Source organism: Danio rerio, chromosome 24 (genome assembly GCF_052040795.2).
Source record: "Danio rerio strain M-AB ecotype USA chromosome 24, GRCz13ab, whole genome shotgun sequence".
NCBI lineage: Eukaryota > Metazoa > Chordata > Actinopteri > Cypriniformes > Danionidae > Danio > Danio rerio.
The window spans coordinates 10,297,108-10,321,387 of NC_141044.1; the positions used below are offsets into that span (position 1 = coordinate 10,297,108).

General features: G+C 38.6%; 2 protein-coding genes and 1 pseudogene across 3 annotated transcripts; 2 read left to right on the plus strand and 1 right to left on the minus strand.

The window, feature by feature from the left end:
* Positions 1 to 3,795: 3,795 nt before the first annotated feature.
* Positions 3,796 to 6,483, minus strand: zgc:173856. The gene is made up of 3 exons (NM_001109709.4): positions 6,380 to 6,483; positions 6,243 to 6,298; positions 3,796 to 6,171 (listed from the first exon to the last, which is right to left on the minus strand). The coding sequence occupies exons 1-3, from the start codon at positions 6,406 to 6,408 to the stop codon at positions 3,860 to 3,862; spliced, it is 2,397 nt and encodes a 798-aa protein (NP_001103179.4). The 5' UTR covers positions 6,409 to 6,483; the 3' UTR covers positions 3,796 to 3,859.
* Positions 6,484 to 13,104: 6,621 nt separating this feature from the next.
* On the plus strand, positions 13,105 to 16,583 carry si:ch211-146l10.8. 2 transcript variants are annotated; one of them, XM_087309293.1, is made up of 4 exons: positions 13,105 to 13,224; positions 13,294 to 13,349; positions 13,421 to 14,491; positions 14,561 to 16,583. In XM_087309293.1, the coding sequence occupies exons 1-4, from the start codon at positions 13,181 to 13,183 to the stop codon at positions 15,895 to 15,897; spliced, it is 2,508 nt and encodes an 835-aa protein (XP_087165419.1). In that variant the 5' UTR covers positions 13,105 to 13,180; the 3' UTR covers positions 15,898 to 16,583. The 2 variants fall into 2 exon arrangements, with proteins under 2 accessions (XP_087165419.1, XP_087165417.1); XM_087309291.1 differs by having other exon boundaries at positions 13,421 to 16,583.
* A 327-nt stretch (positions 16,584 to 16,910) lies between these two features.
* LOC100538156 (uncharacterized) lies at positions 16,911 to 19,445 on the plus strand (annotated as a pseudogene).
* Positions 19,446 to 24,280: the final 4,835 nt, after the last annotated feature.

Genomic DNA, 24,280 nt, shown 5'->3' on the forward strand with positions numbered 1-24,280 from the left:
TGGATCAAATGAAAGCAAATGTAAGAATCCAATATTTCACATTTAAAAATGTCCACAATGCATCTTTTTTCAAGCATTTTTCTGAACAAAGTACTCATTGCCGAAATTGGCCATCTGATGTGCAAACGGGCTTTTAGTGCTGGGAATAGCTTTGAAAAGCCTGTCCTGGCTCACTGATCAAACGACTTGATTAAAATAGTCAAAGTAAAACAGAAACTTACCAGCAAAATAAATGATTTTGTCATTTGCAGCAAAAATAGTTAAAAAACAGTCTAATATTTTATCTTTAGTCATACAGATAGTGTAAGACATTTTTTGAAACTGTGCTTATTCCGGTTATCCTAGTTATGAGTGAGAGAGAGGGAGAGGGAACAAATAAGATGTGTTTTTGAAGCATGCAGTTTTTATTTTAAATTTGGTTTTGTTATGTATTTAAGTGAAACATGTACTATATGGGGTTTAATGCATTAGTGTATTCTCATTGGTCAATAATTCAAATTGAACAATCATTTTATTCAGTTAATGATTGATTTAACAAACATCAGAGATCGACTGAAATGAACACTAACATTTGCATTATGCATGTCCTACATTCTGCTATGCCACTGATGATGTTACAACTTACACTGGTTGAAATCATAATGTTATCTGCGTGGCGTGCCGTGGCTGTTCAGACTGACACTAACACAAAGAGTCATGTTTTAATTTGTTATTTTCTTAATGACAACCTGAAAAAACTGAACAATTATTTAAACTGTACAAGCTAAAAATTAACATTTATTTTTATATCTTTTTTTAGCCTCAAAGTGTGCAGGTTTTGTCACAGCAGTGTATTTTGGACCTAATTACTTACTAAATAAAGTATACTTTTATACGTGACCTTTACTTAAGAATACTTCTTTTTCCTAAGGGTGTATTTACTGACTTATCAAGATCAGTCGAGGACAGACAGGGGGAGTATTGCCGCTCTGACAGCCAAGTTTGGTCAAAGCTAGAGATACTCTGGTCAGGATTTTTGCAGCTGATATAGAGTACTGATTCCTTGTCATGGTGACCCGCTGAAAATGAGCGCCAATTCTAATGCTTTAAGCTTTATAATGCATTGAGCACATTTCCCTCTAAGTTTGAACCTTAAGAGAAGATCTTTCCTTACTTTAAAGACTAAATCAAGGATGCTGCATAAAACCTTAAACATGTCTCTTTAGGTGTGAACATGTCATGGCCAGAAGCAGCTTTTCAGAAAATGATTCATTCATTAATTTTACTCTGGCTAAGTCCCTAATTTATCAGTGGTTACCACAGTGGAATGAACCGCCACAGAAAACAATATAACACAGATATAAACATTGTTATGGAAAATTACAATGCAATTTGGCAACAATGAAAATGACGAAAGAAGAATTCAACATGACTCAGTCAAGAACAAGTTTGGAGCGTATGTTTGATGCATAAAAATTTTAATTTCACATCTATAAATCTAATACTTCTTTACTAAAAGGAAATAGGTCTACAAACTACTGTTAATAGCAATGAGTGTATTACAAGAATTTATATTATTACATATTTATGTTAAAAAATTAAGTTTAATTATTTAATAATTCCAGTTGTTTTATATGTAAAAAGGCCTAAATACATGCAAGACCGTTCTGGTTTTCAACCATTGAAAGCAGATCCCTCGGGGATAGAGGGATTTGCATTCACAATAACTTTACTACTCTATTTATTTAACCTAAGAAATGTAATCCTTAGACCATTATTGTGCCTCTTGCAATCTGTTGTCTTGCTCATTTCCTCTAGTCACCATGATTTCCGAGTATATTAACTCATTTTGGGGATCACAGGGCTGGTAATGAATGATATGAATTAGCCACTAAATCCAAAGAGTCAATACTTACTGTGAGATTGTGGTGAGACTGTCTTATATTGATGTTTTGCTAATCAGACTTTTCACACAAAAATGATTTTATTGCTGTCAGCTTTCAAAAACAAGAATAATTTACATTAATTGTACTATGGGTGGTCCTTGACTTATCAGGGGTTACCCACAGGGGAATGAACCACCATCTAGTTTGGCATATATTGTACATAGCAGATGCCCTTCCACCCACAATCCAGCACTACGCTAGGAAACACTCAATCTGCATGCCACCACCCACACTCTCTTACACACACAAAGTTCAGACAATTGATCCTTCGCTAAGCCACACCCAAAAACCGCCACCCACGAATCGTGGCTTAGCTCTGTCAAACTTTCGAGCGAGTGTATATGGATTGTGCTAATTTGATATCGGGTATCCTTAAAGTTTGGACGAGATGGTGGAATTTTTTTCCTTTACAAAACCAAAAACCCAAGAGGAGATATGCCAGCGTGGATCAAAGCTTAAATGGGGGTTAAATGAGTGGAGCTAAGTTTGTTTTGTTTTGATATTCCTGACACATTCAGTGATTGACCAAAAGCAATAACTCAAACACCTTACCCTAAACAGATCTAAACTGTGTTTCCTACAAAAATACAAAGCAGGTTATGTTTTACAACTGTCTTTTTTTTTTCCGCTCGATATTATGAGTACAGCTCCATTTAAGCCTTAGCCATAGTAACTTAGTCATACAATTAGCAAATAGGTCATAATTACAAGAGTTATTGATCCGGAAAAATACAAAGATGCAAATCTGTTGCTAACTTTACTGAACTTCACATTTCCATCTATTTTAAAACTACGAATAGTTGAAATTTTAAATAAACAGAACAAAACCAAGATATGATCACAAACTGAGCACAATATACTTTACCAGCAGCTGTTTTTCATTCATTTATAAAGAGCACACAAACATACTGACAGTAATAGGTAACTTACTGTAGGTTGTTATAGGTCAATGATGCTAATTTTCGGCACAAATCCATCAGTTTTTCCCTCTGGCTGTTCTTTCTATGAATTACCTAACGTTATGTAAAAGCACTGTCCATGCGTGTTTCCTGGTCAGTTAGTGATGCTGTATTTCATTACAAAACAATTAATCTATCAGGTTTTATGGAAATCATGGTTTAATTTGTTATTATTAGATCATTTTAAAATGTCACCTCTCCTGCTGACCATGAGCTAAGCTTTTGAATGTTTAGTGTATGAGGCGGCTAGGTATGGCTTTAATTTTGATTGAATTATTCTCTAATCGGTTGCCTATTATGTCATGAATATACCTCTGTAATGCATACTGCATTCCTTTTTTGTCTGGCTTTCTTGGATATCTCACCTGTTCGCTAAAAATGACTATTATATCCCTGGCAATGTCGGACACTGGTGCATACACATTGTAAAAGCCTTGCCAGGCACAGAGGCTTGACAGGCATAGCAACAGTAACTAAGGAGGGTGGGGATTAGCGAATGGTCAATTTAGTAAACCGTATACCACAAGGTTTGACATTTGTTATAATAATGATCTTTTCAGAGTTAGATAAAAACTAAACCATTTACATGTTAGTTATATTTTGCTTTATGATAGATAGTCATTGAATTTAGTCTTAGATAAAAGTAGATTTTTTTTTTTTTTTTACAAAAGTAATTAACAATATATTGAGTTATATTTAAGCATCTGATTTGTTGCACTTCATGTAACAATTGGTTATTTCATTACTCATGTATTTCAGTGTTAGTAAATTAGATTTTTGTTTGAGGATAGAAAGAGGAATTAAGTCTTTACTGTAAAGTCTATTTTCTTTTAATTTCTTAAAGCATATTTTTTTGCAGATGCAGTTAGTATTTATAAAAAAAAAAAAAAATTGAAAAAAGTACAGTCAAATACATTAACAATAATTTATTAACATCAGAAAGCAAGCATAAAGGAGGAAACCGCAAACAAACACCTAGGACTTGACTTGTTGCAACAGCTTAAGCAACTTCCGTGATGAATGCGTATTGCTTCCAGCAGGTCCAGGAGCATTTTGATCTGTGACAGTCTGATAATTCACCTGTACTGGAATTGGAAGTTCAGGTTTCACTGACTGCAACACAGGCTTGTAGTTTGTAACTATTGGGGTGCTCCAGGTTTGAGAACTTGATGGCACAACCACAGAAGAGGTCTTCAAAACAGGCTGGAAGACTGTCTCATAACTTGACACTACCTGAGGTTGATAGCTGGTCTGCACTGGCACAGCCGGCGAAGAGCTGGACTGAGTGATAGACAGACTAGCAGGGAGCATTTGAGGCTGGGAAACAAACTTTACAGGAACGGAAGACACCTGGCCAGGAAGAACTTGTGCCTCAAAGCTGGAATACTCCAGTTTGTTGGGCTTTACTACAGGCAAATACAGATCTTGCCATAGCTTGGCTGGAGGCTGGTAGTTAGGCTGCTGCAATGGCCCTGAAGGATGACCAGTGGGCTGAGATGCTAAAGCATCATTCACTGGCCCAGGCTTGGCATCAGACAAACCACTGGGTTGGACCTCTAGCACACCTGGCTGCTCACTTTGAAGCACTACAGATTGCAAGCTAGGATGTCCAGAAACAGGAGCTGGTCTGAAAGATGTGAGGGGGCTGTGAACATCAAGATCCACAGGAATCAGGTCACTAGGCAGAACAGGCTTGATATCCAGAGCAAGGTTTGGAAGACTGTGTGAAGATGGAGAGTGATGTCTCCGCTTGTAACTGTGCTGTGGTAACTCATGGCATGAATACAGTTTGGAGCCAATCTGATGAATCTCATGAGACTGCACTGGCTTGAAAAAGGTTTGCCCATTCTGGTTGACAACATACTCATAACTGGACTGTCCTGCTTGCAGATGGCTTGGATGGCCTACAGATGAGCTGACCTGTGCTGGCTGTTGGACACCTAGCTGTGCCACCAACTGGTAGCTAGCTTGTGCTGGTTGTTGGGAAGCAGACTGGGCCTCTGCCTTGTAGACGGCTTCTACTAGTTGAGGCACAGCAGGCTTGCTAGCAGACTGGTAGACCATGTGTGCTGGTTGTTGAACAAATTCGGGCCCAGACTGAAAGCTGGTTTGTACTGGCTTTTCGCTACTGGACTCATCTACAGAAGTCAATCTTAATGTCTGGACATGACCATTTCTGGAAGGCTTGGATCCAAAGTGGGGTTTACCTTTGTGATGCTTGAGAGGAGTTGGTCCACCTGGTTGAGCCACAAAAACATAACGTCCATCTACTGGTTGTACATTACTTGACTGGGAAATTAATTGGCCTCCCTGCAAAAGCTGCTGGCTGGAGACCTGGGCCACAGGGGTATCAGCAGCCTGTTGAATTAGCTGGCCACTGGGCTGGACCACAGAGATGTCAAAGACACTGGGAGTCTGTATGATGCTTGGTCTATTCACAGTTTGGCCACTGGGCTGGGCTGATTGCTGGCTGCCTGACTGGCTAACAAGTTCATAGCTAGCCATAGCTAGGCTACTTGGCACACTACCATACTGTAGTATTGATGAGCTGGGTTGTGAGGCCTTGGAAGGTTTTGAGCTGATTGGTGCCTTGTGACCTGGCCTGGAACCAGTTTGATGGTGGTGTTTACCTTTCAGAGGCTTAAGGGGCCATCTACCAGAAGTCACGGCAGACTGGATGCTAGTCTGAGAAACTGGTTGGCCACTAGACAGGAATAACTGCAGAGGGTTAGACTGGGCCACGGTTCCAGAACTTGTTGGTTGCTCACTGCTGGACTGGGAAATGGTCTGCACCAACTGTTGGCTGCTGGGCTTCACTGCAGACACACTGCTAATTTGAAGTGGAATTGAGGAAACTACCTGCACTGGCTTAGAAACAGAATAACTGCTTTGCTGCAATGGGCTCAGGACAGAAGAACTGATGACTTCAGAGCCTTGGACAGAAGTTGACTGACTTGAATCATATTCAGACATGCCCATACTCGCTGCATTTACCACAGAACCATAAACAAGACTACCACTTCCAACAGAATCAACATGAAATCCTTGTTGGCTTGTTGTAGGAGATTCAGAGCCTGGTTTCTCATTTGTCATGGTAGTGCCTGAAGTGCCAGCCTGAGCTCTGTAGTTTCCAGTCTCAAAGCTTAATTTAACTTCATCTTTGCTGACTGGCCCAACTACAGCAGTTCCACCATAAAAGTCATAGAGACTTTGTTTCACCTTCTGCATGGACAGACTAGGATTACTAGATCCAACATGGCCTCCACTGCCAGGGCTGTATGCATAAACTATAAAACAAAAAACGCAATTAACAAAAACAACATATTCAGTTAGTTAACACTTCGGGGTGGAGGCTTACCATTTGCAATATCGTGAACACATGCACCAAGGGCTAAAAGTACTGCTAAAGAATACCTGCAAGAGAAAAAGCAATTTATAATACAAAATAAATGGTAGAGCACAATTAAGAACCAAAGCAAAACAACATAGGCCTACCTTAAAATCCACATTGTTGTAGCACGCATTGCAAACCAAGTCAAAACCATCCAATATCCTCAGCACAATAGCTACAAAATAAAAAGAGAAGCTTCTCCAAACAATGCAGTACCACTTCTGATCTGGCCTTTTATAGTGTGTGCAATACCAGCCGGTTTGCTAGCTCATTGCCTCAGACCAATCAGTTGTCACAGAAATGTTTAATGTATCATCATTAGTTTCAGGTGTCAACTGTTGCACGTTATTTTCATGGTATGCTATTTCAACAAACATTTATCCAAACAAATTAGCTCTTTATGTCTTGGAAAAGAGATAAACATATTCTTAACTGAAAACATATACTTTCTTTATTAAATAAAGAAAAAAGTACAAAGAAAAACAAAGTATTTCAGATAATATAATAATTGGCCAGTTCACTGTGTAGTTATGTTTTAAATGAGGCCATTTCACATTTAAAAATGTTTACAATGCATCTCTCTTTAAGCATTTTTCTAAACAAAGTTCTCAATGCCTAAAATGGCCATCTGATGTGCAAACTGGCTCATTGTGGTCAAATGACTTAAAAGTCTGGGTTTAAAAGAGTCAAAGTGAAGCTGAAACATACCAGCAGAATAAATGATTTTGTCATTAGCAGCAAAAATAGTTGAAAATAGGCTAATATTTTATCTTTGGTCATACAGATAGTGTAAGACATTATTTGAAACAGGATATTAGTTATTCTAGTTATGAGTGAGAGAGAGGGAGAGGGAACAAATAAGATGTGCTTTGAGGCATGCAGTTCTTATTTTAAATTTGGTTTTGTTAAGTATGAAACGTTTCATGTATTACAGTATATGGGATTTAATGCATTAGTGTATTCTCATTGAACAATCATTTTATTCAGTTAATGCTTGATTTGACAAACATCAGACACTGACTGAAATAAACTCTAACAGAGATTGACAAATTACTCTTTATTCTCTATCCTATTTTAACTAAGCTTTATATCTGGTTTTGTTGTATACCCTTTTTTGTGTTTTCGTCGATAATTTAAAAAAATTTATAAAGAGCATTACATGTTTATTTATTTAGATTTACACGCAAACAAAAACAAAACACATCTTTGTAAAACCAATGTAGCCTATGTAATATAACTTAATGTTACAAATAAATAATTAGGATGAGCATGTGCTGTATTTTATTTCTCTCTTAGTTTAAAGTCCTGTTTATTGTCATTTTCACTTTTTACTATGTTTATGTGAATTTTGTATTGTAATTTTTATGCAATGTTATTTCATCAAATTCAATCCAAAACATGCATATATGCACACATACAAAGGTAATCAGACTGTTTAGCAATTATGCCTCATCTTTGTGTTTTCATATAAGAAGTGAAAGAGGTGTAGTGTACATACACACACACTTAATATCAGAAATAAAAAAATCTGTTAAACAGAAATTGCGGAAAAAATAAACAAGGGGGTGAATAATTCAAGGGGGCTAATAATTCTGACTTTGAACATACTTGCACACACATACATTGTCAAAAGTCATGTTGACAGACCAAGAACTGTTGCGTAGGGATGCTATGCAAACCAGGACAGTTCCAAATGCAGCTTTATCAAAAACCAGCATTAACAATGTAGTATAGATACAGAAGTGTAATCCAAAAACAGGTAAAAGGTTCAGGGCAGGAAGCAAAGGGTGAAAACACGATTAACAGTCCAAGGTCAAAACCCACAGACACTCAAAGAGAACCACTAACATACAGCCAGCAACAGCTAAACAATACTCTGCAAATGTGTGTGAAACATAGAGGTTTAAATAGTCCAAATAATCAGTGTGTAAGCAGCTTCAGCTGTGTGTAATCAGTCTGGATCTGGAACTGGTTGTGTGTGCGTGACATGACTGGGTGTTGTAGTCCATAACATGGCAGATTTGTAGTTTGTGAGAATGAATATTTACAAGCGATCTCTGGTTTTTTAGATCGCTGGTAATCATGACAAGAACATTTTCACAGTATTTCCTACAGCCTAATAGTTTTTATTCAGGAGAAAGCCTTAGGCTGTTTATTTTAGTCTGGCTGGAATAAAAGTAGTTTATATAGGCCTAGTAAGCATGTCAATATAATTAGCCCCTTAAGAATTTCTTTATGTCTGCAGAACAAACCAATGTTGTCGAATGGCTTTCCTAATTTTTCTTTTAACATAATTAATCTATAGTTAACTCTTTAAATTGCACTTTAGGCTGAATACTAGTATCTTGCAAAAAACTGGTAAAATATTATGTAAATTAAATAATATAATATTGTCAGGCGAAGCAGTGGCGCAGTAGGTAGTACTGTCGCCTCACAGCAAGAAGGTCGCTGGGTCGCTGGTTTGGGCCTCGGCTCAGTTGGCGTGTCTGTGTGGAGTTTGCGTGTTCTCCCTGCGCTCGCGTGGGTTTCCTCAAAATCATGCGGTACAGGGGAATTGGGTAGGCTAAATTGTCCATAGTGTATGAGTGTGTGTGTGTGTGTGTGTGTGTGTGTGTGTGTGTGTGTGTGTGTGTGTGAATGTGTGTTTGGATATTTGTCAGAGATGGGTTGCGACTGGAAGAGCATCCGCTGCGTAAAAACTTGCTGGATTAGTTGGCGGTTCATTCCGCTGTGGCGACCTCGGATTAATAAAAGGACTAAGCCGACAAGAAAATGAATGAAATGAAATTACTATAGAAATGGACATTCCTAGCAAAACAAACAAACAAACAAACAAACAAACAAACAAACAAACAAACAAACAAACATTGCCATGACTTGCCACTCAAAAGTATCTTGCTATAGCTACTTATATTATAATCTAGCCAAATTAGATGTCTTGAAACCTTTCTTGTTGTATAAGCTGTTTACTTTGTCATTCTTTTAACATTTAACACTGTTGAATATACAGATTTTTATTTTTAATACACCCTTTTAAGTAATGATCTTTTCATCTTCAGTGATTGTGGTAATTTTTTTCTGGTAAAACAGTGATATTTCAATTGCATCCACTCCCACATTAAATACTACAGTAATTTTTAGAAATGCTTTAATGTTTTTTATCCATATTATAACAAATAGCTTATTTAAATTCTGTAGTTGCTCTGGTATCACAACTATAAACATAACCCAATACTGAATAAAACATTGTAATGTTTACTTTAAATTACCATAGTATTTTCTTCATGAGGTCATTTGTCCGCGATAAAAAACGCGAACACGATCTCCACCACTAGTGACTTTTCCAGGCGGCAAAACAGCGAGATTCAGAAAGTGTCCAACTTCTGATGTAATTTTTGAGCCCTACTCTTACTGCAGTCGCCTGCTCTCGTTTCCAATGCATCAAGGCGAGGCACACCTCAAATGAGCCTTATTTTATGTATTGCCAGAAAAGTGTATGCTTTTTAAAAGGAAGCAGGTCCTCTAACCCTCACATGAAGATGAGCAAATCATACTAAAAGTGAAAATACAAATGATATGAATTTGCCACTATATCAAAAAGTAAATACTTACCATGACAATGTGGTGGAGTGTTTCATATTGATGTTTTGCTGATCAGACTTTTCACATAAAATCATTTTATTGCAGTCAGTCTTCAAAAACAAGAGTAATATTCTTTTTTTTCATTTGGCTAGTCTCCGGGGAATGAACCACCAACTACTTTGGCATATATTTTACACAGCAGATGCCCTTACAACCACAATTTAGCAGTACACTAGTAAACACCTAATCTGCATGCCACCACCCACACTCTCTTACACACACACACACACACACACACACAAACACACACGCACGCACGCACGCTCGCACTCTCGCACGCACGCACGCATACACACACACACACACACACACACACACACACACACACACAATCAGACAATTTAGCTAATCCAAGTATAACAGTTAATCCTATATCACATGCCTTTGGTCACTTTTATTAATGTTCTGTTCAGAGTTGAAATAATAAAACGAAAGAATCACATGATTAAAAGTTAGATATTTATCTGCTTTATGTTGGATGATAATAAAATATAGTCTGGCACACAAGTAGATTTGGAATGCTGATTTAGTTAATACATTCTTGATTAAGCATATGATAGGTGATAGATGTTCATTTTACAATTTGTACTTACATTACTCATATACTTTAGTGTTAGAACACTGGATTTTTACTGTTGAGGATAGAGAGAGACCGGAAAAAAAGTCTTTACCGTAAAAACTCTTTTCTTAAATTATCAAAGCTTCTAATGTTTGCAGAAGCAGTTAAGTTTAAAAATAATGATAAAACTTTGGTCCACACACGCATACATTAACAATAATTTATTGACATTAAAAAGTAAACAAATCAGGAAACAAACCTCTAGGACTTGTTGCAATAGCTTGAGCAACTTCCTTGATGTATGCCTATTGACTAAGTTGACTGACTTGAATCATATCCAGACATGCCAATACTCACTGCATTTCCCACAGAACCATAAACAGGACCACCACTTACAGCTGAATCAACATGTTATTCTTTTTGGCTTGTAGTAGTAGATTTGGAGCCTGGTTTTTCTCTTGACATGGCAGTGCCAGAAGAGCCAGCCTGAGATCTATAGCTTCCAGTAACAATTTTTGTGCGTACGCAGCGTTGATACATGAGGCCCCAGGTGTTTCTACAGTAGAACATATACCACAGCTTTAAACAGCTCTTCTCCATGCAAATGTACAATATCAATGTTTGAATTTTCTCCACCCAATGAACACACTTCTCTTCTAATTAACAGATTAAAATGTTGCATTGAGTAAAGCTGCGTTCACACTAGAGTTTTTGTGTGTGCGAACTTCTGTCGTATGGCGCTGCAAAAAGGGGCGGGATTAAACAAGATTATTAGACATAAAAAAAAGCGAGCGATTGCTCCATGTTTTAAATTTCTGTCCAGAGAGGTCATGTTTTGATCCATGATTGGTCTCACGCAGTCAAGTGATGCGATTTCGCAAGTCAGGTAGAGCTTTGCACCGCAGCGACCTGCGAAACTGCCGACTTCAGACTGCATGATTTTCAAAGTAGTCGTGTCACAGATGTTTTCACACTGCATGCCTATCTGGGCTAGTGTTCCGTCGCTGCTTTGTTTACACTGCAAGATGGATCGGCGACATGGGCTTTCACACTGCCTGACTTTACAATAAGAAGAATCGCCAACAACTTTGTCCAAACTCGTCTCACAGCCAAAAACAAGTAGTATATATTTTGTTATTAACTACATAACGGAAAAGAAGCCTTTAATGGGGTCGAAAAAGTACATATTTGCTCACCTGGGCTAGAAGGGAATTAGCAATTTCTCCTCAACATTCTTTTTTAACTTTCTGTATGAAACGTCAAACAGACATGGAGTTTTTCCTCCATTTCTTGGGTCGAAATAAACCGAAAATGAGCGCTTTTAACTTCTCCCTCAACCTCCCACTGACCTGCAGGCACACGCACACACACAAGCGAATACTGCTCTCTCATTGGCTGTAGGTGATCGCCAATGTTATTTTCAAGTCAAAACTCATTTCACACGAGATTTGCCTGTGATTTCAGACATTTGTCGGCGATTTCTCAAAACCTGTTGGCGAGTCAAAATCGGGGCTAAAATCAGGCAGTGTGAACTAGGCACTAATGCATGACCCTGCGTTTCCGGTCTGACGCATTCGCGTGCATATGAGTAGCTATGTTTCCATCCAAAAATGCAAATAAACTTTATGCGCAAAACTGGATTATCGCATAAAAGTTGTGCGAATGAAGCATCGTTTCCATCCAACGAGTCAAAGCGAACAAAATCGTCACTTCCTGATTTACTGGCGCCAAATATCAACAGTAAAAACTGCATTTGCTGCAGTAGGAAAAGCTGCATCAATCTTTTCTAAATGAATGCGCCTCAGAAGACAGTCCTGATAAGCAGTGAGCGAGCAGTGGCGTTTGAAGGTGTCAGATGCGGAGCACAGGCGCTCTTGATTCTAGAGGTCATTAATAATATAAAAACATTAATACTGAAATGGTAAGGCATTTTATAATGACCAAAACAACATTTCAGATGTTTTATAATGTGCTCAGCCTGACGTTTTATCCATTCACACACATTTTAAGCATCACATGATCTCTTTGAACAAAATCACATGACCTTTTTTAATGCGCATGCTGGAGTTTGTGCGGTAAAAGTGTTTCCATCGCAGTTTATGCGCATCTTTTCTTATCGAATAAAAAGTTCATCCTACCCAGTTAGGCGCATAAGTTTTTTATGCGCATTGTCAAAATTTATGCGCATCATGGCGTTTCCATCAACTGGTTTTTTATGCGCATTTGCAAAATAGGTGGATGGAAACATAGCTAACACAAGTCTATGGGGAAAAAAGTCAAGTGTGATTGCAGCTTAATGTTTACCAAACCAGAAAAAAATTATATATTTAATTTATTTATTAGGCAAAATATTTTTTTTTCTTTGTACTTTTTTATTGAATCAAGAAAGTATACAATTTCATTTAAGAATATGTATATCTCTTTTCCAAGACATGACAATCTAATTTGTTTGGATAAATGTATTGTTGAAATGACGTACCATGAAAATAACGTGCAACAATTGACACCTGAAACTCATGATGATCCATTAACCGGCCCATTTAGACAACCGATTGGTCTGAGGCAATAATCTAGCAAACTGATTGGAAGTCACACACTATATATAAGGCCAGATCAGAAGTAGTTTTTATGTATGGTTTGGTGAAAGCTTTTTCTGTTTATTTTGTAGTTTTTGTGTTGAGAGTAGTGTATAGTTGATTTGACTATGGGTGTTAAAACTATGGGTGTTAAAACTATGTGGATTTTAAGGTATGTTGCTTTGTTTGTGTTCTTTGTGTGTTCTACCATTTATTTAAAATGACTGTTCTTCCCTTATAGTGTTTCTTTAGCAGTACTTTTAGCCCTTGGCACATGTGATTATGACACTGCAACTAGTAAGTTTATTTACTTATTTGTTTTAATTTATTTAAATCTAGCATCTAATTTTAATTGCGTTTTCTTGTAGTTTATACATACAGCCCTGGCAGCAGTGGAGGGAATCCTAGATCTGAAAATTCCAGTCCATTCATGCAGGAAGTGAAACAAAGCCTCTATAGCTTTTATGGACTAACTGATGTACTTGGACCAGTCAGGAAGGATACAGTTAAATGGGGCTATGATGCTGGTAGCTACAGATCTCAGACTGGCTCTTCAGGCACTCCAGTGACAAGTAATAAACCAGACTCTGAATCTCATGCTACAAGCCAACCAGGATTTCAAGTTGGTTCAGCTGCGAGTGGTAGTCTTGTTTATGGTTCTGTGAGAAATCCAGTGAATATGGGTGTGTCTGGGTATGATTCAAGTCAGTCAACTAATCTCCAAGTCTCTGAAGTAATCAGTTCTTCGGACTTGACCCCATTGCAACAAAGCAGTTATTCTGTTTCTAAGCCTAAGCCAGTACAGGTAGTTTCCTCAATTCCACTTCGAATTAACAGTATGTCTGTGGCAAAGCCCAGTAGCCAACAAATTGTGCAGACCATTTCCCAGTCCAGCAGTGAGCAACCAGTGAGCTCTGGAACAGTGTCCCAGTCCAGCCCTCAGCAATTCTCTCTATCCAGTGGTAAACCAATGTCTCAGACTAGCCTCCAGTCTGCAGTGCAGTCTGATAGATGGCCCCTCAAGCCTCTGAAAGGTAAACCCCATCACTCTGGTTCCTGGCCAGTTCATAATGTGGCAACCAGCTTTTTAAAGCCTTTGCAAGCTTCAAAACCTAGTTTATCAATATCGCAGTATGGCAGTGTACCAAGCAGCCTAGCTGTGGCTAGCTATGAACTCGTGAGCCAATCAGCCCAGTCCAGTGGCCAAACTGTAAATCAACCAGGCATCATACAATCTCCCAGTGTCATTGACCTCTCTGTGGTCCAGCCCAGTAGTCCGCTAATTCAACAGGCAGTTGACACCTCTGTGTCCCAAGCCTCCAGCCAGCAGCTAATACAGGCAGGCCAATCTGTCTCAACGCCAAATGTACAACCAGTAGATGCAAGTTATGTTTTTGTGGCTCAACCCAATGGACTGCAGCCTCCCAAGCACCACAAGGGTAAACATCACTTTGGGTCTAAGCCTTTCAATACTAGTCCTCACCAGACACTAAGATTTACTTCTGTAGGTCAGTCCAGTAGCCAGATGCCAGCACAAACCAGCTACCAGTCTGTGTCTCAACCATCTCTACAACTGCCAGTACAAGCCAGCTACCAGCCAGAGGCTCAGTCTCACTCCCAACAGCCAGGACCAACAAGATACCAGTTGGTAGCCAAGCCCAATGTTCAAGAGCCACCAAAGATTAGCTTTTCTGCAGCGCCACTTGCTCTTCAAAAACCAGCACAAACTAGCTACCAGTTGGTGGCACAACTAGGTGTCCAACAGCCAGCACAGGTAAGCCTACCTGTAGCCCAACCAAGCCATCTGCAAGAAGCACAATCCAGCTACGAGTATGTTGCCAAGCAGAATGGGCAAACCCTTTTCAACCCAGTGCAGTCCCATGAGATTCATCAAATTGGCTCCAAACTTTATTCATGCCATGAGTTACCACAGCACAGTTACCAGCGGAGGCATCCGTCTCCATCTACACCTAGTCTTCCAACCCTAGCTCAGGATTTCAAGCCTGTGGTTCTGCCAAGTGATCCGATTCCAATGGACCTGAACCCTCTCAGTTCTCTCGCATCTACTTTCAAACCAGCACATCTGCGTGAACATCCTGTCTTGCAGTCTGTAGTGCTTAAAAACGAACAACCAGTTGAGCTAGAGATCCAATCAAGTGATTTGTCTCTTGTCAAGCCTGGACCAGTGACTTCTAGTTTTGTATCTCAGCCCACTGGTCATCCTTCAAGACCATTGCAGCAGCCTGGCTCCCAGCAACCAACCAAGCCGTTGCAAGATGTGTTTTGGCCCGTAGTCAAGCCTGACAAACTGAAACCTTCTGGTTTTGAGGCACAAGTACTACCTAGCCATGTATCTTCAGTTTCAGGACAGTTTGTTTCCCAGTCTCAAATTCTGCCAGTTGGTCTGTCTCTTGCTCAGTCTACCTCTTCCCTAGCTGTGCCAGTGCAGGCAAGCCAATTGGTTTCCCAGTCAAATGTGCAACCAGTTGATAGACATTCTGTTTTTGTGGCCCAGCCCAGTGGACTGACTCCTCTCAAGCACCACAAAGGTAAACACCATGTTGGGTCCAGCTACCAACCTCAAGTTCTGTCAAGTTCTGGGACTGTTTTGCAGCCTGTATTACAGACTACTTCAGTGGTTGTGCCATCAAGTTACCAGTCTACAAGTTCCCAAGCCTGGAGTAACCCAATAGTTTCAAACTTCGAGTCTGTGCAGCCTGAACTTCCAATTCAAGCACAGTTGACTTATCAGTCTGTCACGGATCAAAATGCTCCTGGCCCTGTTGAAGGCAGCAGGCATCCATCACAGAAGTTGCTCAAGCTGTTGCAACAAGTAAAGTCTTAGGTGTTGTTTGCAATTTTCCTGATTAATGTTTACTTTCTGATGAAAAATAAAAAAATTTTTGTATTTGACAAGTTCAGTATTTATTTTTATTTATTTTTTTTAACTGTATCTGCAAAAATGAGGTTGGGGAAATTGGTCTTGAGCAGTTTTACAGTAACACTACTTTTAACTTTCATTTGTATTGTCCAAGCAGGATATAACAAATCTTCACAAGTTGTCTTAATTTTACATTGCATGTAAACAAACAGGGTCTTACTTCCAAGAACACTGAACTGTACATTTTAAAGTAACCATGTTATCATCTGTGCCAAAAGCCTAGTGGTTAAGTGCACTCATTTACTTGTAGTGCTAAGGTGGTCATGGTGACCCCAGTATAATGTCTGACTTGATGTAATTTGCTGGTCCTTTCCATTCATTCCTGTGTCTTCCTCTACTATCCTATTGAAGTTGAGAAATTCCTATTATGTACAGTATGTGTCTATTAAACTGTGGATTGACTTATTGTTTCTGCAGTATAATCACATTTTGTAGCACTGAATTATGGATGTCTCTTAATTCAGGTGAACGGTATCAGTGCTGAGCAGTTGCTTTTCCCTTCCCGCTGACCACACTAACCTAACAAAATATATTGCCTAATAATATTTGCCTTTCTTTTTTTTTAGACATGTTGCAAACAGGGTTCGAAATCCATAAAGCAGCATACAGGAATTTAGCAGAACACTCATTCAGTAGAAGCAACTTTTACCATAACAATGTGTCTGCAGAATATTTCCTCACTTTTGAACTTAAATTACTGCCTTGCATGCAATTCACAAATAGACTTATAATATAAACTATATTTAAATCATTTGCACAATTTACTTTGATCAAAGTGTACTTTTATATTTAAATTTACAGTATGTCTCTCTTTTCCAAAACATAAAAAGCATATTTAGATAAATTCGTTCCTCAAATTAAGATTTATCTATTTTTTTTAATTATCTTGCTTCGTATAACTTTTGTTATCTTTTTAAAATGAAGTTTATGCATTTAACCCTGACTGCAGTAGAGGCTATCCTGGATCTAATAATTTCAGTCAATTCATGCAACAACTGAGAGTATCTATAACTGATATAGCTTAACTGATGTAGCTGGACCAGTCAGCAAGTATACAACTTACTGTGCTGCTGATAACACTGGAAGCCACAGTTCTCAGGCTGGCTCTTCAGGCACTCCCATGATAACTGAAAAAACAGGCTCTGATTTTTGTTCTAGAAGCCACCTTCAAGGATTTCATGTTAATTCAGCTGGAAGTTGTATTCTTATTTATGGTTCTTTTGTAAATGCAGCGAGTATGTCCAGGTATGATTTAAATCAGTCAACTAGTGTCCAAGGCTCTGAAGTCCTCAGTTCTTCTGTCTTGACACCTTTGAAGCAAAGCATTTGTTCTTTTTTTTTTAAGTCAGTGCAGCCAATTCCTAAAATTCCACTGCAAACCAGCAGTGTGTCTGTGACAAAGCCCAACAGCCCACAGTCAGTAGAGACTATTTCCCAGTCCAGCTGTGAGCAACCAGCAAGTTCTGGAACCATGACCCAGTCTAGCCCTCTGTAGTTATCCCTGCCCAGTGGCCAACAAAAATCTTAGACTAGCTTCCAGTCTGCAGTGCAGTTTAGTAGTTTAAGGGCCTACTCACACTATGCCATCCATACCGTGCCCAGGCCCGTTTCCCGGATCGTTTGAGAAGTGTGAGTGCACTGAATCGGGCTCAAGCACGGTTCACTTGGCCGGGCCTGGCCAAGTTGGAAGAGGTGGGTCTGAGCGCGGTTCACTTGGGCTTTGGCGCGGTACGCTTGTGTGTGAGTGCAAAACGCGCCAAAGCCGAAACTGAAAGCGAGACGTGACTGTTACGGGACTGTTTCATATGGATTTATTAATCATTCTTACTGTTCAGTGAACGCAAACTGCTGTAGTGTATTAAAAACGAGAACTCCTCACTGCACGACAGCTGCACGGCTTCACCAGACCTCCTCATTCCTGCAGCACGAGAGCTTTATGATTGTTTTTGAGTGCCAAAATTGGCGCATCTGTTCAGCGAAATATCTGACTGCATGTCACCGCATTCCTAAGGACTGTTTGGTGAAATATTTGACTGCATGTCACTGCATAACAAACGACTGAAACGATATAACTAGAGAAATCTCCACTGTGCTGCTGAGTGAGAGCGCTTCTCACTGAACAGCGCAGCAGCAATGACGTAAGCGTGCCGAGGCCCATTTGGGGTGTGAGCGCGGGCCGTCGGGGGAGACGGGAGGGGGGACAAGCGTGCTTTGGCCCGGTTCGAGGCAACTGTACCTAGTGTGAGTACGGCCTAAGCCCCTGAAAGGCCAGTTCATAATGCAAATATCAGCTCTTCATTTATTCATTCATTCATTCTCTTTTTAGCTTAGTCCCTTCATTAATCTGGGGTTGCCACAGTGTAATGAACTGACAAATTATCCAGCACATGTTTTATGCAGCGGATGCCCTTTCAGCTGCAATCCAAGACTGGAAAAAAAACTCTTGCACACACTCACATACACTACAGACAATTTACCTCATTCAAATCACCTGTACCGCATGTCTTTGAACTGTGGGGCAAACCTGAGCACCCGAAGGAAACGAACACAAACACCGGGAGAACATGCAAACTCCACACAGAAACGCCAACTGACCCAGCCAGGGCTGAAACCAGTGCCCATTTTGCTGTGAGGTGATTGTGCTACTCACTGCACCACTGTGCTGCCCATCAGCTCTTCAAAGTCTTTGAAAGCTTCACAACCTAGTTTATCAATATTGCCAAGCCATCTTTAAGCAGCACAATCCAACTGCAAGTATGTTGTCAAGCATAATAGGCATCGCTTTTCAAGTCAGTGCCATTCCATAGGATTCATCAGATTGGCTCCAAACTGTATTCATACCATACACTACCTCAGCTCAGTTACCAGTGGAGGTATCAGTCTCCATCTACACTTAGTTATTCAATACCAAGCTTGTTGTTCTGCCCAGTGATCGGTATTCCTGTGGACCCTAACCCTCCCAGCCCCTTCACACTTTCAAACCAGCACATCTGCCTGGAAATCCTAGCTTACTGTCAGTAGCGCTTCAAAGCGAACAGCCAGCTGCGCTAGAGATCCAACCAAACTATTTGTCATATGCTAAGCCTGGACCATTGATTTATAGTTTTATATCTCAGACCACTGGTCATCCATCAAGACATTTGCAGCAGCCTGGCTACCAGTCTCCTGCCAAGCTATGGCAGGATGTGTTTTGGCCCCTAGTCAAGTCTAAGAAAGTGGAGACTTCCAGCTTTGAGGCACAAGTTCTTTCTAGTAAGGTGTCTTCTGTTCCAGGACAGTTTGTTTCCCAGCCTGAAATACTGCTCACCAGCCACCACGAATGTCAAGTTATGAGACCGTCTTCCCTCTTCAGTGGTTGTGCCATCAAGTTACCAGTTTACATCAAGTTCCCAAGCTTGGAGCTGACCAATAGTTTCAGACTACAAGTATGTGTTGCAATCCTTGCTACCTGAACTTCTAATTCCAGTACAGGTGAATCATCAGTCTGTCACAGATCAAAATGCTCCTAGACCTACTTAGCAGTAAATATTCATCCCACAAGTTTCTCAAGCTGTTGCAGCAAGGTAAGTCCTATGTATTTACTTGTTTGCTTTCTGATGTTAATACATATTCATTATATTACACAATACCACAATTAATCCTGCTGAATGTACAAGTGAAAGTAAGTTCTGGGTTTAAAAATAAGTCTAAGCATTATCTGCTCAAGTTCAGACGCTGAGATATATATATATATATATATATATATATATATATATATATATATATATATATATATACGCATGGCAACATGTTGACACGTTCGAGCATGAACTCGGTTCAAATCCAGCGTCTGATGAAGACGTTCTTCTTTTTTTCCCCTGCTACATATCAGATTTTGGCTACTATTCATCACGAGGAAGACAAGTAGGAATCATTAACAAGTGTGTGCATCATATATTATTTGCACATTTATTGAATGGAAATGTTTTTGATTCACGTATACAAATTTGTCTTCAGGTGGCACCTTTATAGCCATGTGCATGCAGTTGATCGCTGCGATTACATTGGGAAAACCAGCGACCGCTCAAATTTTTTAATGTTTGGCTGGTCAACTGCATGGTATTGAAACCTTATATACCTGCTAGACATGCTGATGAACCTATACAGCTGCCATTACACGGCTCAAAGATACTTTGTAGTGTGCAATTTAACATGATTGCCTATAGGGGTCGCCAATGAAAGTAAAACACACACACAAGAACAGCATGTCCTCCAGACATGAAGTTGGCGTGGAACAACGCATATTCTCACGTTCATTACATCGTTAGTAAATCCAACAAGAGCATGAAACCTGGCGTACGCAAAGTTTTTGTGCATACGCAGCGTTTGGCCATATGGCCAAATTGACCTATCAGGTCAGAAGAACCTTGGTAAGAGAGGTAAAGAAGAACCCAAAGATCACTATGGCTGAGCTCCAGAGATGCAGTCAACAAATATGAGAAAGTTCTAGAAAGTCAATCATTACTTCAACCCTTCAACAGTCAGGGCTGTATGGCTTTATGGCCTGACACATGAGTTCCGCATGGAGTTTGCTAAAAAAAAAAAAACTGAAGGATTTTAAGATGGTGAGAAATAAGATTCTCTGGTCTGATGAGGCCAAGATAGAACCTTTGGCCTTAATTCTAAGCGGTTTGTGTGGAGAAACCAGGCACTGTTCATCACCTGCCCAATACAGTCACACCAGTGAAACATGGTTGTGGCAGCATCAAGCTGTGGTTTTCAGCTGCAGGGTCAGGACGACTGGTTTCAATCGGGGGAAATAAAAATGCCGCTAAATACAAGGATATCCTGGATGAAAACCTTCTCCAGAGTGGTCAGGACCTCAGACTGGGCCTTAAGGTTTACCTTCCAATGAGACAATGACCCTAAGCACACAGCTAAAATAACAAAGGAGTTGTTTCACAATAACTCTGTGACTGTTCTTGAATGGCCCAGCCAGAGCCCTGACTTAAACCCAATTGAGCATCTCTGAAGAGACCTAAAAATGGTTGTCCACCAATGTTTATGATTTAACCTGACAGAACTGGGGAGGATCCACCAAAAGGAAAGGCAGAAGATCCCCGAAGCCAGGAGTGATAAACTTGCATCTTTTCCAAAAAAAAAAATTTAAAAACATGGCTGTACTAGATCAAAAGGGTGCTTCTACTAAATACTGAGCAAAGAGTCTGAATACTTAGGACCATGTAATATTTAAGTTTTTCTTTTTTTAATAAATCTGCAAAAATGTCAACAATTCTGTTTTTCTGTCAATATGGGATGTGTGTGTACATTAATAAAAAATTAACTTAAATGATTTAACCAAATGGCTACAATATAGCAAAGAGTGAAGATACTATCTGTACCCACTGTATATATATATATATATATATATATATATATATATATATATATATATATATATATATATATATATATATATATATATTGCACGATAAAAAAAAAATATTGCCGTTAATCTGTTCTCAAAGTTGGGTTGTGAGCTGGGTCTATTCTACGCAAGCTATGATGACTTTCACCTTGATATTTTTGAGCATATGTATACCTGCCCGGTGATCTGTCTGACTAAAAGGTGCCCTTCTGAATCAAATCAGCAGGATGCTCTTCTGGATCTTTCACTTACTTTGAAGACATTACTGACTAGACTACGCTTACATGGACATCTGTAATCTAGTTATTTGCCATAATAGACAATAACATAGCAAAGGTGTTTACGTGAAGTGCTTTCATTTAAGCACTGTAATTCCTGTAATTTTGGGTGACTTTAACTGAAGCTCGGCAGTTTCACATTCACTCATGAACATTTCATTTATGCCCCTGTGACAAACTGGGGTATTAGAAAAAAATAAGGAGTAAGGACTGCTAAAAGTGTTATGGAATTTAATAATGCACACCAAATGGAAAGAAAAAACTTCCGCATTTCGATGTGTGTATGTGTGTGTGTGCGTGCGGTCCTTTACAGACAGTGTGTGGATCTTGTTGGAAAATATGGCAAAAATTTTACATGAAAGTTATAGTTTTAATGCGGTGTTTACTTCAATAATGCCACTAATATCTGCATACTCCACGTCTCAATTCCATTTCTGTTTAGTTCAGCTGTGACTTTAGTCGGATTAAGGTGATCAAAAATCGCTGTTTCAAACTTATGTAGGCCTCAGTTCAAAATTCATGTTTACCTGAATAAACAGTAAACACAAGTACATCTTATTTAACATAATTTATTTTCATCATCAATTATAGTAGAACAGTTTCTCAAGCAGTTTGTGATGGAATTTGGAAACAGGAGATGAGCCCCTGGTCTAATGCGCCACTTGGCTTGAGAAACCCATTCTCAAAGACTTTTAGTAATTATTCAGGTAGCACACATATTCTGAATGCCTTCAGCAGAATTCAAATGAGCCATTTTTTTCGAGATTATTTCAAGATTATAGTGAGTTCAATCTAGTTTAATAAAATAAAAAAAACTATGCCCATGCACAAATTATATATATATATATATATATATATATATATATATATATATATATATATATATATATATATATATATATATATATTTACATACAGTCGCCCTCCTTTTAAATTTGACAGTTTTTCTCAATTTCTTTGGTTCAAATTTCGAAAAGAATAATTACATTTTTGAAACCAGATCTCTGAACATTTTGCTTGATCACATATTTATACCATACCACAACATGTTTATACCATACATATCTGATACTGACATCAGCTTGTAATGTATGCTAAATTGGTTAAGGTCCTCCATTAGCAATATCATGTGCATCATCTAGTTAATTAATCAGGATTGTGAGCATATGGATTGCCCACAGCACAATCACTACCTCTACAATCCTGAACTGCAGAAACATGTGGAAGAGCAATTGGAAGACGTGTCTATTTTTTTTCTTTTTTTTTAGATGTTTATTTTGTAGTGTATTTGTGGTAACATAAATACGAAACGCAGTTATTGGAATATAAGCAAGATTGCACTTTACATGTAATACATTCATACAAAAATACATGCATGTTCCTTTTTTATGTACAATTGACTCTTCTTAACAAATCGTCACCTTAGAATTATAAGGTTCTATCTGTGCTTTGAATGATTTTGAGATGTTGAGCTTTAAAGTTTTTGCTTAAAGCAAAAAGTATGTGTGTAACATTTTTTTAAAAATAAAAAGTATTAAAATGTAAACAACTGATAAAAAATATCTAATAATGTAAATAAGTTGTCATTTAATAGGAATATGCCAATAACTCACTTTGAATAACTAAATTTTACAGACATGCACTACAGTTGTGAAGTTCAAGCAAACCGTTTGCACCATCTGCACTTACAGTTTAGATAATGTTAAGACTGTAGAAAAATGTGCCGAAGCAATTGAGGAAAACAGTAATTCTTATATATTGTGCCCCAGTTTCTGTTTATTGGAGAGAAGATTTCTTTCAACACATCTCTAAACATAAGAAACTAGCATTTTAATACTAGCATTCAGCTTAAAGTGCAATTTAAAGGCCTAACTAAGTTAATCAGGTTAGGTAATTAAGTAGTAGGTTAATTATTCTAATAAAATAATGTTATTCTGTTAAGCCAATTATACAGAATTTTAAAAGTAACATTGATATAACTTGCTTTTTCTGTGAAATTCCCACTGAAAGTAGCTCACTTAGTTTGGGAATGTCCTTTTGTTCAACCTTTTTGGATTAATGTGAATGCTTTCATTATCATATATATCAACAGACACCTTGTTAAATATAAAATTCAAGTTTTTGTGTAAACCTTGTGTTATTTATTAAAAAGTTTTATAAATGTAAACCCATTTTTAGCATATTCAAACAAGAGCTGAAACAGTTTTGACATACCATTCAATATCTAGCAGCCTACACACTAATGTTTAAACTTTGTGCTTATTGATTGTTTAATAGGCATATTCATTAATATTCATTTCCTTTTCATGTGCCCTCTTGTTTTCCCCTTATATATCTTATACTTTTGTTACAGGCTACTTACGTCAAAATAATTCCCTTGTTGTTGATAATGAACAATAGTTTGCATGGACTATTCCGTTTTATTTGTACTGTAACACTTTGTTGTTGTTGCAATAAATAAATAAATCATTGATCTCCCATGTGATCTGTCTTGCAGCAAACTACGAGCTGACACCCCGACCTGACAGCCTCTTTTTCAACTCCGCCCCCACCTGCGCTCGGCTAATCTCGTTGATTGCCGGCTGCAGCCGTGCTTCATGTC